The sequence below is a fragment of the Sapajus apella genome, unplaced genomic scaffold, assembly GCF_009761245.1.
Source record: "Sapajus apella isolate SASKATOON/1434 unplaced genomic scaffold, GSC_monkey_1.0 scaffold24, whole genome shotgun sequence".
Classification (NCBI taxonomy): domain Eukaryota; kingdom Metazoa; phylum Chordata; class Mammalia; order Primates; family Cebidae; genus Sapajus; species Sapajus apella.
Window position 1 is genome coordinate 15,637,148 of NW_022436964.1, and position 17,621 is coordinate 15,654,768.

At 42.7% G+C, this 17,621-nt stretch overlaps 1 protein-coding gene across 4 annotated transcripts in view; it reads left to right on the forward strand.

Moving 5' to 3' along the window:
• TJP2 (tight junction protein 2) overlaps positions 1-17,621 on the forward strand; it is a 137,374-nt gene that overhangs the window by 30,065 nt on the left and 89,688 nt on the right. For all 4 annotated transcript variants that reach the window (XM_032290955.1, XM_032290950.1, XM_032290954.1 and 1 more), the window contains exon 2: positions 3,834-3,954. Coding sequence is in view for 3 of the 4 variants with exons in the window: in XM_032290950.1 (XP_032146841.1) it covers positions 3,834-3,954 (121 nt within the window). In the remaining variant the exon portion in view is untranslated. The remainder of the gene's footprint in view (positions 1-3,833; positions 3,955-17,621) is intronic.

Genomic DNA, 17,621 nt, shown 5'->3' on the forward strand with positions numbered 1-17,621 from the left:
TTTTTTTTTTTTTTTTTTTTTTTGAGAGGGAGTCACGCTTTGTCACCCAGGAGATTAGAGTGCAGTGGCATGATCTTGGCTCACTGCAATCTCTGCCTCCCAGGTTCAAGTGATTCTCCTGGCTCCACCTTTCAAGTAGCTGGGACTACAGATACTCACCACCATGCCTGGCTAATTTTTGTATTTTCAGTAGAGACATGGTTTCACCGTGTTTCCCAGGCTAGTCTTGAACTCCTGACCCCAAGTGATCCACCTACCTCGGCCTCCCAAAATGCTGGGATTATAGGCACAAGCCACCACACCTGGCCCCCCTCTGTAATACTTTTTCTTGCTGTCTGCAAGCAGGGATATGCTTAAGGTTCTATTCTGCAAACTGTACAGTTACATGATTGGCCAAAACGAGCAGCTACCAACCAACAATTGACTGAGTGTTGCAAGTTCATTTAAACAGAAATTGTATGACTTATACATGTGCATATTTGCCCATTGCCCAGCGCATGGTAGGTGCTCAGGATGTATTTTCCAGTGCTAACTCAGTTTCGGTATAGCCACAAATGGAGAAAGATAGAATAAAAAGAATTGACACCCAAATACAAAAATACCAGCCACCTATGGATCTTCCTTTTGCAATCTGTAAAGCTTTTGAGCTTTAACTCATGTTACCTGACAATTTTACATATTTGTCAATACTCCTGGAGTCCAAGAATATATTGTATTTCTTTCTGCCAGTGTTTGCTTAGAGGCCCAATTCAATAATAGTATATTTTAGAAGCAACTGATTGTTATTGAGGGTTTGTATACATGACAAAACCCCTTGGACTATTATAGAGAAAGCTAAAGCCAGGATGCCTTAGATATGCAGAAAATTGCTTGAATTAAAAAGCAAGCCATTTTAATAAAAGAAATAAGCTCTTTTTGGAGCTGATACCTGTAGAAAAGTTTGCATATGAAGGCCAAAAGCATAACCAAACACATGTCGATTTGTAAGCCATTTATTTATCTTTGGAAGTAATAATAGAAACCATGTATGGGCTGGGCTCTAATCCTGTTGCTTGCTTTGTAGAATGTCCAGATGGCCTAGCTTTAGCCTTTGCCTACATTTCCTGCTGATCCTGGGAGAAGGGAAATGTGCCTCCCGCCTGTACAAATAAAATCGACACCATCTTTTCTTTCTATTCCATCGTGTAGGGAGTAGAGTGTTTTGCACAGATGCCACAATATCACTTTGTCTAGCAAACAGAAGAGTATGTCCAGAACGGGTGAGAGGCTGCATTCTTCCTCCCACTGAAAGTTTTTCCTGTGACTGCCCGAATGAAGCTGCCTTCACAAGATCAACCCAGAAAGGAGCTTGCCTCCTTGTGGTATTTGAAAGGCACATGCAGGCTTCATAAGAATGTGCAGAAGGGGTATTTCTTGGGTTTTCTTGGACTTAGGTGTAAAATGAGAAAATATTTGCCATCTTTCCTGATGGTGGGCAACCCACAATATAAATAGAAGCCCAGGCCGGTCACCATGGCTCATGTCTGTAATCCCAGCACTTTGGGAGGCTGAGGCAGGCAGATCACTTGAGGTCAGGAGTTTGAGACCAGCCTGGCCAAAATGGTGAAACCCTGTATCTACTAAAAACACAAAAATTAGCCGGGCTCTCTCTGAAGGTACTAAAAGCCATTACAGGTGGTACACACCTATAATCCCAGTTACCTGAGAGGCTGAGGAAGGAGAATCACTTGAACCCAGGAGGCGGTGTTTGCAGTGAGCCAAGATCTTGCCACTGCACTCCAGGCTGGGCAACAGTATAAGACTCTGTCTCGCCGGGCGCAGTGGCTCAAGCCTGTAATCCCAGCACTTTGGGAGGCCGAGGCGGGTGGATCACGAGGTCAAGAGATTGAGACCATCCTGGTCAACACGGTGAAACCCCGTCTCTACTAAAGCTACAAAAAATTAGCTGGGCATGGTGGCGCGTGCCTGTAATCCCAGCTGCTCAGGAGGCTGAGGCAGGAGAATTGCCTGAACCCAGGAGGCGGAGGTTGCGGTGAGCCGAGATTGCGCCATTGCACTCCAGCCTGGGTAACAAGAGCGAAACTCCATCTCAAAAAAAAAAAAAAAGACTCTGTCTCAAAAAACAAAACAATCCAGGTATAACCTTAAGAAAAAAAAATAATAATAAAACAAAACGATAAACACAAGCCGGTATTATAAATGCTATGAAAAACAAATTCCCTCTTAGTTTAAAATGTTTTCTCTCATTTTCCTAAAGTCACTTATTTGAAACAAAAGAAATAAAATGTTTTCTCTGTTGTACACTTTGAAATGGTAAATTTTATGTGTATTTTACCATAATAAAAATTTTCTTCCTGGCTGGCCCGATGGTAGTGTGTTATCAGAACTTACTAACATTAGCGTCACTAAAGTTGGTATACAATTCCTCACTGCTAAATTTGACTGGCTTTAAAAAAAAAAAAAATCCTTTCTTTTTTTTTTTTTTTTTGAGATGGAGTTTTGCTCTTGTTACCCAGGCTGGAATGCAGTGGTGAGATCTTGCCTCACTGCAACCTCCGCCTCCTGGGTTCAAGTGATTCTCCTGTTTCAGCCACCCAAGTAGCTGGGATTATAGGCGTCCACCACCACTTCCGGCTAATTTTTGTATTTTGTAGAGATGGGGTTTCACCATGTTGGCCAGGCTGGTCTGGAGCTCCTGACCTCAGGTGATCCACCTGCCTTAGCCTCCCAATATGCTGGGATTACAGGCATAAGCCACCATGCCTGGCCTAAAAAAATTTTTTTTCTAGCTATTTTCTCCCCTGCTGAATACCTGTGTAACCTGAAAGGCGAATCCTTGTTTTTTTTTTTTTTTTTTTGAGATGGAGTCTCACTTTGTTGCCCTGGCTTGAGTGTAGTGGCGTGTGATCTTGGCTCACCACAACCTCTGCCTCCAGGTTCAAGTGATTCTCCTGCCTCAGCCTCCTGAATAGCTGAGATTACAGGCACCTGCCGCCATTCTCGGCTATTTTTGTATTTTTTAGTACAGACAGGGTTTTACCATCTTGGCCAGATTGGTCTTGAACTCCTGAACTTGTGATCCACCCATCGTGGCCTCCCAAAGTGCTGGGATTACAGGTGTGAGCCACCGTGCCCAGCCACAAATTCTTATAAGATCTTGTTTCTCAGAGTGACTCTCGGGTAGACTGGTGATACCAAAGTTTAGGTGGCAACTTACTTTCTCCATTTTTTGAAAACTGAAAACATTAGGGGAAGCAATTCCATTATTTCTGAGATAAATGAAAACGTATGTCCATATAAACACTTGTACACCAGTGTTCATAGTGGCCAAAGAGAAGAAACCCAAACCTCCACCAACTGATGAATAGATAATAAAATGTGGTATATCCATACAGTGGAATATTGTTTGTCCATAAAAAAGGAATGAAGTGCTGATGTATGCTACAACATCAGTGAACCTTGAAAAATTATGCTAAGTTAAAGAAGGCAGTCACAAAAGGTTTAATATCATATGAGCCCATTTATATGAAATATCCAGAAGAGATAAATCTATAGAGTCAAAAATTAGATTGGTGGTTGCCTAGGGCCAAGAGGCAGGGAGAGAAGAATTGGGGGATCAGGGAATGATGGCTAAGAGGTTTGGGGCTTCTTTTTGGGGGTAATGAAGATATTCTAAGATGGATTGTGGTGACAGTTGTACAACTCTGTGAAGATACTAAAGGCCATCCTAAAAATGGGCAAATTGTATGGTATGTGAACTTCTGTGCATTTCCCAAAATCTTACCATGCAGGGAATGAGCATGTTGGATTTTTAACAACACTGTCTTTTCCAGGGTGCGAAGTACCACATTACTGTCCTCTCCCTGTGAGTGGGACTGGCACCCCAGCTGCAGCTCCAGGCGAAAGTACTCCAGGAAGCACAGAGCTGTGCCAGTACACAGCCCACGTTGCCAGGTATTTGCTTACTTTCTCTCTCATCAGCCTAGTCACTGGTCTTCCCTAAAATCTGTTGTAAGAGTTACCATTTTCACATCCTAGAGGTAGTCAGAGTTACCATTTTCGATGTTAGTGATCTATACATTTTCATAGAAAATTTAATGGTAATTTCCAAAGTACCAAAGAACATAAACATCGTACCTGCACTAATGGACTGAATTGATAGGTATAACTTTGCTGTGGTTGGTGAATGCTTATTGAGGATGACCTTCCTGGCATGTAAGTACAACTTCTGTGGTTCAAAATAAATGTCTAAATTGGCATTTGGTGCTGATGATGCCTGGGATTGGAGGTCATTTTAATAGGTTATTTTTTTTTCCATTATCATTGAGGTAGTAAAATTATATAACAGTGGTAAGCACTTTGCTGAAATGATAACGGACATCAGTCATGCTGGGTTGTAAAGATTAATTATGTCCAAGCTTTTAGTGCAAGAGCTAGGAGCCAGTATTATCTATTTACTGATTCACTTTTAAGAATGAATTAAATGAGATTTACAAGGTCTTAAATTTTGACAGATGTGGGATGCATTTGTTTTTTGTTACACTTTGACCTCTGTTTATAGGCCAGTCCATGGCTGGTTGGAATGGGGTTGGAATTTTTTTCATGTGCTTGTTTTGTACTTCCTGTCTGTTGAAGCTGGTAGCCCCTACCTGGCAGGATTCCAGATACATGTGCAAACTGGAGTTTAGCGGCATGTGAATGGCACATTCCAGAAGGGCAGATAGTCGTTCAGATCCTAGTTCTGCTGCCTTCTAATTGTGTGGTCTTGGGCACATGTCTTAATGCTTCTGAGCCTCGGATTCTTCATCTTTAAAAAGGGAATGTCAACATGAAACTAAATGAGTTAATGGGCCCAGTAAGTACCAGGCCCGTGCTAAAGCCTTTCTCAGTGTCTGGTTGTCCAAATGAGGACATTCAAGTGGAGAAAGTCCTCATTTTCCACTGAATTAACAGGGCTGGATGCAGGTTTTGTTTACTGAAATGGTTTCTATGGAGCTCTTAAAGGTCCTGGCCAGGCAAGGTGGTTCACACCTATAATTCCAGTGCTTTGGAAAGTAGAGGTGGGAGGATTGCTTGAGGCCAGGAGTTTGAAACCAGCCTGGGCAACATAGTGAGACCCTGTCTCTGTTTAAAAAATAATAATAATAACCCGCTGGGCATGGTGGTGTGCTCCTGTAGTCCTAGCTACATGAGAAGCTGAGTGGGAGAATCGCTTGAGCCCAGGAATTTGAGGCTGTGGGGAGCTAAAGGTGCACCACTGCACTCCAGCCTGGGCAGCGGATTGAGACTTTGTCTCAGCAACAAAAAAAGTCCCAAACATGAGAAGACAGATGCCTGCTCAGACTCCAGAAATGGTTTTCCTTGGCTGGGTGCAGTGCCTCACACCTGTAATTCCAGCAATTTGGGAGGCCAAGGTGGACAGATGGCTTGAGCCCAAGAGTTTGAGACCAGCCTGGGCAACATGGCGAAACCCCATCTCTGCAAAATATAAAAAAAAAATCAGCCAGGTGTGGTGGTGCAGTAATACCAGCTACTTGGGAAGCTGAGGCACGAGAATCACTTGAATCCAGGAGGTGGAGTTTGCAGTGAGCTGAGATTGTGCCACTGCACTCCAGCCTTGCGATAGAGAGACTGCCTCAAAAACAGAAAAAAAAAAAAAAAGTTGGTGTCCTAAAATTCTTACTGAATTTCTAGATAGGAACTGTTGATTATTCAAATAAATTAGAGGGTTGCTGTGGAGTATGGCAAAGAGAGATTGGAGCTAGCATTGTCTGTTGGAGGAAAGGCTCTTTCTGACTCTAGCTAGCCCCTCCTGATACATACCTCCCTTGTTCTAGTTCCCTGTACCCGCACTACCTTTCCAACATCAATTTGATTGCCTGAGTCAATGCCTTGCTTCAGAGTTCTTTCATGTGTAAACACAAGCTTGGCTTTCTGGGACGAATTAGCCTTAGGCGAGCTTGAGTGAAGAGGATTTTCCCCAGGCATCCCACATGCCCTAGTTTCAGATCCAGCAAACATTCATTACGGGCTTTTTATTTGCCAGGCAAGGGGCAAGGTGCTTTCACTGACATTGTTCCTCTCACAACTGCAAGAGGAAGGTATTATTAGCTCCCTTTTGCAAATAAAGAACCTGAGATTCAAAGATTTTAAATGGTTTCTAATCAGCAGCCTCTACCCATTCTGCCTACTCTATCATTCTGGAGAGCACTATTTGCCTGGGGCTGGATTTTTGCTACTTTAAGGGGCTTTGATTATCACCTTTCTGACTTGGCAAAATCATCTTTGCCTTCAGAAATAATGCTAAGACTTTAGGGGGAGGATTGCTTAAAACCAGGAGTTCAAGATCTGCCTGGGCAATATAGCAAGACCTTGCCTCTATTAAAAAAAAAAAAAAAAAAGAAGAAGAAGAAGGCAAGGCCTGGCGATTCACACCTATAATCATAGCACTTTGGGAGGCCGAGGCAGGAGAATCCCTTGAACCCAGGAGTTCAAGACCAACCTGGGCTATATAAGGAGACGCTGTCTCAATCTTTTTCAATTTTAAAATTATGTAAAAAGTTAATAATGAATAAAAAGAAAAAGAAAAGATGATAGTAGTCTGGTGAAGAGCTTCATTTCTCAGCTATGGAATCTCGTTAGGTAATTTAGATACCTTGAAGTTATCACTGACTCACCCCATCATATAGGCTTAGAAAAGTGAGTTGAGGCCGGGTGTGGTGGCTCACACCTGTAATCCTAGCACTTTGGGAGGCTGAGGCGGGTGGATCACCTGAGGTCAGGAGTTTGAGACCAGTCTGGCCAACATAGTGAAACTGTCTCAACTAAAAATACAAAAATTAGCCTGGCGTCGTGGCAGGTGCCTGTAATCCCAGCTACTCCAGAAGCTGAGGCAGGAGAATTGCTTGCACCGGGCGGCAGAGGTTGCAGTGAGCCCAGCTCGCACCACTGCACTCCAGCCTGGGCGATAGAGTAAGGCTTCATCTCAAAAAAAAAAAAGTGAAACTCCATCTCAGAAAAAAAAAAGTGAGTTGAAGGTGAAAGCTCAAAACTTTTACTTCTATGCACCTGGGAGCCCCTCTATAGCTTCTTTCCCTCTTTCCTAGGGGCTCCTCGGTTTACAGGAATTCTAGGGGAATCACTTTAGCAGCCAAACTTCCATACTCAGATGGATAGACCTAGAGCTGCAGTACATCGGTACCAGCTGGAGGGGGTGTTAAAACATGGATTCCTGGGCCCTACCCCCAGGGTTTCTGCTTCAGGCAGTCTGGGATGAGGCCCAGGAATTTGCATGTCTGGTTTCCAGACCAGACTTTGAGAGAGTAGTTTTAATGGCCAGTTTAGAGCATGAGCTTGTTTACAGATGGTGTGTGTGGCCACTTACTCTGTGGTGAAGGGCTCCTTTCCTCAAATATTTAATGAGCATCTCACACTACACTGCTGAGAAAAATTTAGAGGAATATTAACCTCTTCCCTGGTAGACTTTGGAGCCTAATTTGGAATCAGTAAATTGCATTGCTGTGTGTGAAGTACTGGCCTCACCCCGTTAAGTGGATATGGCAGAAGGCCTGAAGTAGTGACTAAGTCAGGACAGGCTTCCTGGGGCAGGTGATATTTGAAAGGAAACCTGAGAATAAAAAGTTATTAGCTGTGTGAGCATATGGGGAAGAGAAACTCAGGAAGCAGAGCCTGTACCGTAAAGGGTCTGGAGACGCTGCATTAGGTGAGAAGAAAAGGTTTGTATTGTCCTGAGAATTCCACTGGGACTCCGATACGTAAACCAAAAAGTATCAAAAACAAGTCTCAATCAACTTAGAGAGTTTGGCCAGGCAGGGTGGCTCACGCCTGTAATCCTAGCACTTTGGGAGGCCGAGGCCGGTGGATTGCCTGAGGCCAGGAGTTTGAGACCAGCTTGGCCAACATGGTGAAACCCCATCTCGACTAAAATACAAAAGTTAGGCCAGGCGCAGTGGCTCATGCCTGTAATCTCAGCACTTTGGGAGGTTGAGGCGGGCAGATCACCTGAGGTTGGGAGTTCGAGACGAGCCTGACCAATATGGAGAAACCCATCCCTACTGAAAATACAACATTAGCCAGGTGTGGTGGCACATGCCTGTAATCCCAGCTACTAGGGAGGCTGAGGCAGGAGAATCGCTTGAACCTGGGAGGCGGAGGAGGTAGCAGTGAGCTGAGATAGTGCCATTGCACTCTAGCCTGAGCAACAAGAGTGAAACTCTGTCTCAAAAAAAAAAAAAAAAAAAAAAAAAATTAGCTGGGTGTAGTGGTGTATACCTGTAATGCAGCTTCTTGGGAGGCTGAGGCACCAGAATTGCTTGAACCTGGGAGGCAGAGGTTGCGGTGAGCCGAGATTGCCACCGGACTCCAGCCTGGGTGATAGAGCGAGACTCCATCTAAAAAAAAAATTTAGAAAGTTTAATTTGCCAAGGTTACAGGATATGCCCAACATGGCATGATAACATGTGCCCAATGTGGTAAGAGTATAGCTTGCTTTTATACATTTTAGGGAGGTGTAATACATCAGTCAATACATGTAAGATTTACTATGTTGGTTCCATCTGGCAGAACAGGACAACTCCAAAGGGGTGGAGAGGCTGCCAGGTCATAGGTACTCTACTCTAGTGGTACTTAAGGGCTGCCAGGTCATAGGTACTGCCACTTTAAAACCTCCAAGTAGCAGGTGTTAGAGAATAAACAGTAAATGTTTCTTATCAGACTTAAGGTCTGTGTTGGTGTTAATATTGGAGGGATATAATGAGGCATGTCCAACCCTCACTTCCCCTTATGGCCCGAACCAGTCTTTCAGGTTAAATTTTAGGGTGCCCTCGCTGAGCAGAAAGTCCATTCAGATGGTTGCAGAGGGCCTTCAAATTTTATTTTTGGTTTATAGATATGAAATGAAGATGCAACTGTATGGTGATAGTGATGACATGTGGGTGCTTTGTGTAGTTGGTACTGTTCTAAACATATTATTTGCATCGTCTTATTTAATTCTGATACTCATCCAACGAGGTAGAGGTCCAACTCTAATCCCCATTTGTAGTAGTTTGCTGAAGCCACAGTAACAAAGCACCATAAACTGGGTGGCTTAAACAGAAATTAACATAAATTATTGTCTCATGGTTCTAGACGCTAGAAGTCTGAACTCAAGGTGTCTGCTGAGTTGATTTCTTTTCTTTTTTTGAGACAGAGTCACTCTGTCACTCAGGCTGGATTACAGTGGCTCGATCTTGGCTCATTGCAACCTTCACCTCCCAGGTTCAAGTGATTCTCCTGCCTCAGCCTCCTGAATAGCTGGGATTACAGGCACATGCTAAAATGCCTAGCTAATTTTTGTATTTTTAGTGGAGATGGGGTTTTCCCATTTTGGCCAGGCTAGTCTCGAACTCCTGACCTCAAGTGATCCCTCTGCTTCGGCCTCCCAAAGTGCTGGGATTACAGGCGTCAGCTACCACACCTGGTCCTTATTCTTCTTACTTTCTAATGCCTTAAAGTCAAACATGTTTTCCAAACAGAAATTAGAGTGTGTGCTTCTTTACTCATGAACCAACAAGACAGAGTGCTGGTTATCTGGCCTATCCTTGGGAATCTGCGATGTGTGGACATTTTAAGCGTAGCATATAGATGAGTAATACTCAAGCCAGGTTCTGAAACATAATTTAATTATACTCCTGCATGTTTAAAAGAATACAGAACCGAACAATTAAAAGCTGACCTAGAGCCAGGCACGATGGCTGGCCGGGTGCGGTGATTCATTCCTGTAATCCAAGCACTTTGGGAGGGCAAGGGGGTTGAGGTCAGGAACTCCCAAGGTTAGAAGTTCCAGACCAGTCTGAACAAGATGGCAAAACCCCATCTCTACTAAAAAACAGAAACAAAACGGTCGTGATGGTGCCACACCTGTAATCCCAGCTACTCCGGAAGCATGAGGCAGAAGAATCACTTGAACCCGGGAGGCGGAGATTGCAGTGAGCCTAGATTGCGCCACCACACTCCAGCCTGGGGGACAGAGCAAGACTGTGTCTCAAAAAAAAAAAAAAGAAAGAAAGAAAGCTGACCCAGAGCCCTAGATCTCTTAACTTTTCACAGCCAAATTTCTTAAAAGGTTTATCTCTGCTTTTTGTTCCTTTTCTTCACTATCACCTGCCCTTCTGACACTTTCTCCTCTACCTATGCCAGACACTTAGAGGCCCAGTAAGTGGTTGCAGGTGTCCTGTGGGCTGGGCACAGCACTAAATAAAACCTCTCCCCTTAGGAGGAACTGCAGTCTAACTGGCAATCACCATTCTCGTTACTGTTTAAGGAAGATTATTATTATTATTATTTTCAAGTCAGGGTCTTGCTCTTTTCCTTAGGCTGGAGTGCAGTGGCATGATCATAGCTCACGGCAGCCTCTATCCCCCGGCCTCAAGCAATCCTCCCTCTTCAGCCTCCCAAAGTGTTGGGATTATAGGTTTGAGCCACTGAACTGGGCTGGAAGCTTATCTTATGATTCCCATTTCATCTTATAAAATTGAGATGAAGAATTTGTGTCTAGTTCTGGCTGGCATAGGGGGTAGGTGGGGGCATTACTGGAGCTCTGCTTTTGGTTCTTCACTCAAATCGGTTGAATGGTTGGTGACAGAACTTTTCAGTTCAGTCGAAATTTTTATTCATTTGAGGTAATCTGATTGTGTAGTAAGATTAGGCAATCCTCTTGGACAGGATTCACCACCCACTGCCATCAAATTTATTTTTGAAAAAAGCAGGCTAGGCACAGTGGTTTATCCTTGTGTTGTAGGTAAAATTTTGATGCTGCAAAAGAAATAGCACTTGAAGATAAATCCTCTCAGCAAGGCAGTTTACTTCTATAGAAGGGTGTGGCAATGGTGGCCGCATGCTTGGACAAGGTGGGGAAGGGGTACTAATGTCTGACGGAGGTCACCCCTATTGCTGTGTAGTTCCCCTATTAGCTAGGGTTAGACTGCACAAGCTAGACTAATCCTGATTTGTTATTTTAAAGAGAGTAGGGTTCCGAGCTGGAGTGGCAGTGTGGGCGTTTTGGCGGAAGGACGGTTACTGGTGGGTCAGAGCAGGTAGCCAGGGGTGACCTAGGTCAAAGAAGACGATGGGAGCGGGTTATTGGAGCAGGTGACTGGGATGAGTCAGGATGGAGCTGGGGGCTGGAGGAACAGATGTGAACTACTGATTAGAACTGTTAAGGTTGGCTGGGCGTAGTGGCTCACGCTTGTAATCCAAGCACTTTGGAGGCCAAGGTGGGCAGATCACCTGAGGTCGGGAGTTCAAGACCAGCCTGACCAACATGATGAAACCCCATCTTTAAAAAAAAAAAAAAAAAAAAAGTTTAAAAAAAAATTAATAAAAAAAAAAAGAACTGTTAAGGTTGTTTACTGGAATTTCAAGGAAGTTAAACTTTAAAATAGAGAATTAAAGAATAAGAGAGCTGACCATACTGACAAACTCATTCTTTGAAGAGAAACTTGGGGTTCACTATAACACCTGTAATCTGAGCACTTTCAGAGGCCAAGATGGGTAGATAGCTTGAACTCAGGAGTTCAAGACCAACCTGGGCAACATGGTGAAACCCTGTTTGTAAAAAACATGAAAAAATAAATAGCTGAGTGTGATGGCAGGTGCCTATAGTCCCTGCTACTTGGGGGTGCTGAGGCAGGAGGATCACTTTAGCCTAGGAGGTCCAGGTTGCAGTGAGCCAAGATTACGCCACCGTACTCCAGTCTGGGTGACAAAGTGAGACCCTGTCGCCAAAAACAAAAACCAAAAAAGGTGATGTTTGAAAAAATATACACAATTTTTATTATAATTATTGCTGTTTGATAGTGATATTTGAAGTATAATTATTGATATTTGAGTAATCAAAATATTTATGCATATATAAAATTATTTTTACTTCACATCTTAAGACTGGTTACTTAAAATAATTAACTCTGTCAATACACTTTGAAGGAGGCTTTGTAAACTGTTAAAGTTAAATTCGTCTCTTCTGATAACTGTAGCTCAGCAGAATAAATATGGCAGTAAAGAAGGATGCTTTCCCAAGACTTAGGACAAGAAATCAAAATACTGTAGTAACTGAAGGATGATTCAAGCAAAGGCAGAACTTAATCAAAAAGGAAAAGATACGTAAAAAATAAAGTATCATTGGGAATAATAGCCAGGATTGCCTCTGGAAAAAATAAGTAGAAAACACTCTGCTTATGTGATTTAGTGTTTACAGTGTAAATCTGAAAGACATCTGAATCTCTTGGAAATAAACCTGATTGTTTAAAAACTTAGATCATGTCTCACTGTGAGACCTCAACAAACAAAACACAAACAAAAACTTAGATCATGACTTTGGAGGTAGGAAAAGCCAAAAGCCCCATACATTACTGAAATTAAATAGAAAGATTTCACTCTTGTGTTTAATCTGGCCCTCGCGTTCTATGTTAGCAAATAATCGTATGTACCTTTGATAAACCTGATTTTATTCATTACGACTCCCCACCCTGCTTGCTTTCCTTCACTACTCTAGGAGTGTGGGAAAGTTTAGCTGCATGTAGTCCTGGGTACCAGCAAGCTCTCCCAGAGATCATGGGACAGAAAGGCTCAGAAACCAAAACCAGGTGTTAAAATCACATGATTCACTCAACTTGAAAACATAGTGAGAAGCAAGGGGAAAGAGATCGTGTATTAGTCAATTTTCATACTGCAGATAAAGACATACTCAAGACTGGGCAATTTACAAAAGAAAGAGGTTTAATTGGACTTACAGTTCCACATGGCTGGGGAGGCCCCACAATCATGGCAGAAGGTAAAAGGCAAGTGTCACATGGCAGCAGACAAGAGAAGAGAGCTTGTTCAGGGAAACTCCCTTTTTTAAAATGATCAGATCTCAGCTGGGCATGGTGGCTCACACCTGTAATCCCAGCACTTTGGGAGGCTGAGGAGGGCAGATCATGAGGTCAGGAGGTCGAGACCAGCCTGGCCAACATAGTAAAAACCTGTCTCTACTAAAAATACAAAAAATTAGCTGGACGTGGTAGCAGGCATTTGTAATACCAGCTATTCGGGAGGTGAAGGCAGGAGAATCACTTGAATCCAGGAGGCAGAGGTTGCAGTGAGCCAAGATCATGCCATTGCACTCCAGCCGGGGCAGCAGTGCAAGACTCTGTCTCAAAAAAAAAAAAAAAAAAAAAAAAAAGCAAAAACAGAAAACCATCAGGTCAGGAGAACAGCATGGGAGAGACCTGCCCTTTTGATTCAATTACCTCCCACTGGGTCCCTCCCATAACAGGTGGAAATTCAAGATTTGGGTGGGGACACAGCCAAAACATATCAGATGGAGACTAATATAGGTAGGTGAGGATACAAATAGGGTGAGAGATCCAAGATCCACACTTCTAGAACCCTGGGTCAGCTTTCCCTGCTGATGGTGTGGTCACAGAAACCAAAATTAAGGTTGAAAAAGGGGCCTCAACAGATGGAAAGTGTCTGAAGTCAGCATACGCTTGCTCTGCTGGAGGGATGCAAAGCAATATGCCTGGCCAAAAGCTGTAGTTCATCAGTGATCTGTGGTTTTTTTTTTTTTGACATAGAGTCTCACTTCCGTCTCCCAGGAGGGGGTGCAGTGGTGCTATCTCGGCTCACTGCAACTTCCGCCTCCTGGGTTCAAACGATTTACTTGGCTAATTTTTTTTTTTTTTTTCCAGTAGAGACAGGGTTTCACCATGTTGGCCAGGCTGGTCTGGAATCCTGACTTCACCTGTCTCGGCCTCCCAAAGTGCTGGGATTACAGGTGTGAGCCACCATGCCCCACTAGTGATCTGTGTTTTATCTACATTTTGGGGCAGAGTATATGTGGGGCCAGAACTGAACATGATGGATGTCACTGATGGGTGATCAATTTAGGAATGACATAGCTGTCAATCTTGAGGTAACATGAGCTGAGTGCTATTATGTATTATTAATATTTATGAAGTGTCTATTAACAACAATGTAAATCATAATCTAGAAAAATATTTTATATATAATTATATAAACAGTATATAATTGACTGGGTACAGTGGCTCAGGCCTGTAATCCCAGCACTTTGGGAGGCCAAGGTGGGTGGATCACCTGAGGTCAAGAATTCAAGACCAGCCTGGCCAATGTGGTGGAACCCCATCTGTACTAAAAAATACAAAATTAGTGGGATGTGGTGGCGCATGCCTATAATTTCAGCTACTTGGGAGGCTGAGGCAGGAGAGTCGCTTGAACCCAGGAGGCAGAGCTTGCAATGAACCAACATCACGTCATTGCACTCCTGTCTGGTTGACAAGACCAAAAACTCCAACTCAAAAAAAAAAAATTTTTTTTTAAGTATATAATTATATAACTTATACCTTATAAAATTGTATTATAATTTTATATATTATATATAATGTATTCACAGTAAATATGAATATATATGATTTATATATTATAAAATATATAATTTTATATTATATATTATATATAAAGTACAATTATAAGTTAAATATTTATTAAATTCACTATTTTTATTTATTTATTTATTTTGAGATGAAGTCTCACTCTGTTGCCCAGGCTGGAGTGCAATGGCATAATCTTGGCTCACTGCAACCTCCACTTCCTGGGTTCAAGTGATTCTCCTGCCTCAGCCTCCTGAGTAGCTGGGACTATAGGGGTGCACCACCACGCCCAGCTAATTTTTATATTTTTTTTTTAGGAGAGATGGGGTTTCACTCTGTTGGCCAGCGTGGTCTTGAACTCCTGACCTCATGATCTGCCCACCTCGACTTCCCAAAGTGCTGGGATTACAGGTGTGAGCCACCATGCCCGGCCTTAAATTCGCTATTTTATTAAGTAAATCTTATAAGGTTTAACATTTATTTTATTCTTCCATTCGTTTGTATTTATAAGTAAAACTCTCATTTGTTTCATTCTTTTTATGCATATTTAACACACGAATATTCTATTCTGTTTATTGTTGACATATCTCACAGGTTATCTTACATGTCTTACAACTTACTGCCTACACTTAACACATCATATGAATTCTGCATGAGTCTTACAAGCTACTTATTTCCTCATTATCTATGGTAAATACATCTTAAGAGTTTCATTCATCTGATTTTTAAATTGTCCTCTATACTAGTTTGAAAGAGAACTTTATAAAAGGTATTTATTCAGCCAATTATGGTATATTCATACAAATGGAATATTATGTAGTTAGAAAAAATGATGATGTAGATTTATTTCATGAAACATGTAGTCAAACTATATTCTTTTGTAGAAATGGGTTGCAAAACAGCATATCTGGTATATGCCAAGTGTATACCCCAGGTATCTAACTTGTGTACAATATGTACCTACTTATCTGTGCAGAGAGATACCTGGAAAGGTACTCCATAGTCGGTTCTGGATGGTGACATTTTAGTTGCACTTGACCACTTTTTGATGATCTGCTTGTATAGTTTGAGTGAATGAACAATGATCACTTACATTAAAAATTGAAATCCAGGCCGGGTGCAGTGGCTCACACCTGTAATCCCAGCACTTTGGGAGGCCGAGGTGGGTGGATCATGAGGTCAAGAGATCGAGACCATCCTGGTCAACATGGTGAAACCCCGTCTCTACTAAAAATACAAAAAATTAGCTGGGCATGGTGGCACGTGCCTGTAATCCCAGCTACTCAGGAGGCTGAGGCAGGAGAATTGCCTGAACTCAGGAGGCGGAGGTTGCCGTGAGCCGAGATCGCGCCATTGCACTCCAGCCTGGGTAACAAGAGCGAAACTCCGTCTCAAAAAAAAAAAAAAAAAAAGAAAAGAAAATTGAAATCCAAATGTGTGTGTGTTTGTACAAACATATATGCAAGTAACATAAAAAGAACTGTAAGACCAGACCCTTTTCTTTTGAAAACTGTAGACAGCATTTTGCAAATAATAATTATTTTTTTAAAAGTATCTTTAAAACATTTTTAGCCAGGTCCGGTGGCTCAGGCCTATAATCCCAGCACTTTGCAAGGCCAATGCAAGGATTGCTTCAGTTCAGGAATTCAAGACCAGCCTGGGCAACATGGCAAAACTCCATCTCTACCCAAAATACAAAAATTAGCTGGGTGTGGTGGTGCATGCCTATGTTCCCAGCTACTTGAGAGGCTGAGGTGGGAGGATCACTTGAGCCTTGGAGGTGGAGGCTGCAGTGACCTGACATTGTGCCATTGTACTCCAGCCTGGGCGAGACAGGGAGACCCTGTCTCAAAAAAAAAAAAAATATATATATATATATATTTTTAAATAGAGATGGGGTTTCACTGTGGCTCCCAGACTTGTCTCAAACTCCTGAACTCCAGCGATCCATCCACCTCGGCCCTCCCAAAGTGCTGAGATTACAAGTGTGCGTGAGCTGCCGCGCCCAGCTGCAAATAATTATTTTCTAAACTTCAAAATGTTTTACCTGGCTTCAAAATTGTAATCTGTCTCATGCCGGAGAACTGTAAAAATGTCCCTTGAGCAGACTTTCCTAAACCTCTCCCATGATGAGAATCACCTGGGGGTGCATATGTACGCTGTCAGTTCACATTCCCTTCATAGACTCACTGAATCGGAATCTCTAGGAAGGGACCTAGGACACTGGTTTTAACAAGTGCCTCTGGTGATTCCTATCATCAGAGAAATTTAGGACACTGTCCTATAGAACCATAAATTTTATGAGCCACATTTTCAATTTTTATTGAACATCTCCTGGAGGTGCCTTTTCCAGGCCAGTTTCCTTTGTTTAAAGAGGCCTGGCTGGGCACAGTGGCTCTCACCTGTAATCCCAGCACTTTGGGAGGCTGAGGCGGGTGGGTCACTGAGGTCAGGAGTTCAAGACCAGCCTAGCCAACATGGCGAAACCCTGTCTCTACTAAAAATACAAAAATTAGCTGGGTGTGGTGGCGGGCACCTGTAGTCCCAGCTGCTCAGGAAGCTGAGGCAGGAGAATTGCTTGAACTCAGGAGGCGGTGGTTGTAGTGAGCCAAGGTCTCGCCACTACACTCCAGCCTGGGTAACAAGGGCGAAATTCCATCTTAAAAAAAAAAAAAAAAAAAAAAAAAAGAAGCCCATGATAATTTGCATGCCTACCCTGGAAGCTATTTGTTTACGACTTTTTTCTAAGGCCATTTTCAGATCTGAAAATTCTTTGTGAATCTAGGAGACTCTTCAGCAACTTTCAATCTGTATTGACTGGGGATCCTGAATTCTTAGAGCTAGTGGATTCTGGTGATAAGTTTTTTAAAGCAATTCAGGAGTGCAGAGGCCCCTCCGGTTTCCCCAGAGTACTGGACAGTCCCCTGGGCCTTGCTCACCTTGGATTCCCTCTTAGAGCCCCTGAGAGGAACGCCTTTTTATTTACTGAAAATTTTTGTTTACTGGAGTATTTTGGGGGTGAAGGGAGCTCTGAAATTCAGTTAGACAACAGAACAACATTTGAATCAATGATTCTCTCACTTAAGGGAGTCAAATTGCATTTGTGGCATTGACCTTTTTAATATTTCATAGGAAGAGTTTCACAAACTTGATTCCCCAGCGTTGCTTGTATAAAACTCACCTCAGTTGCTGTGA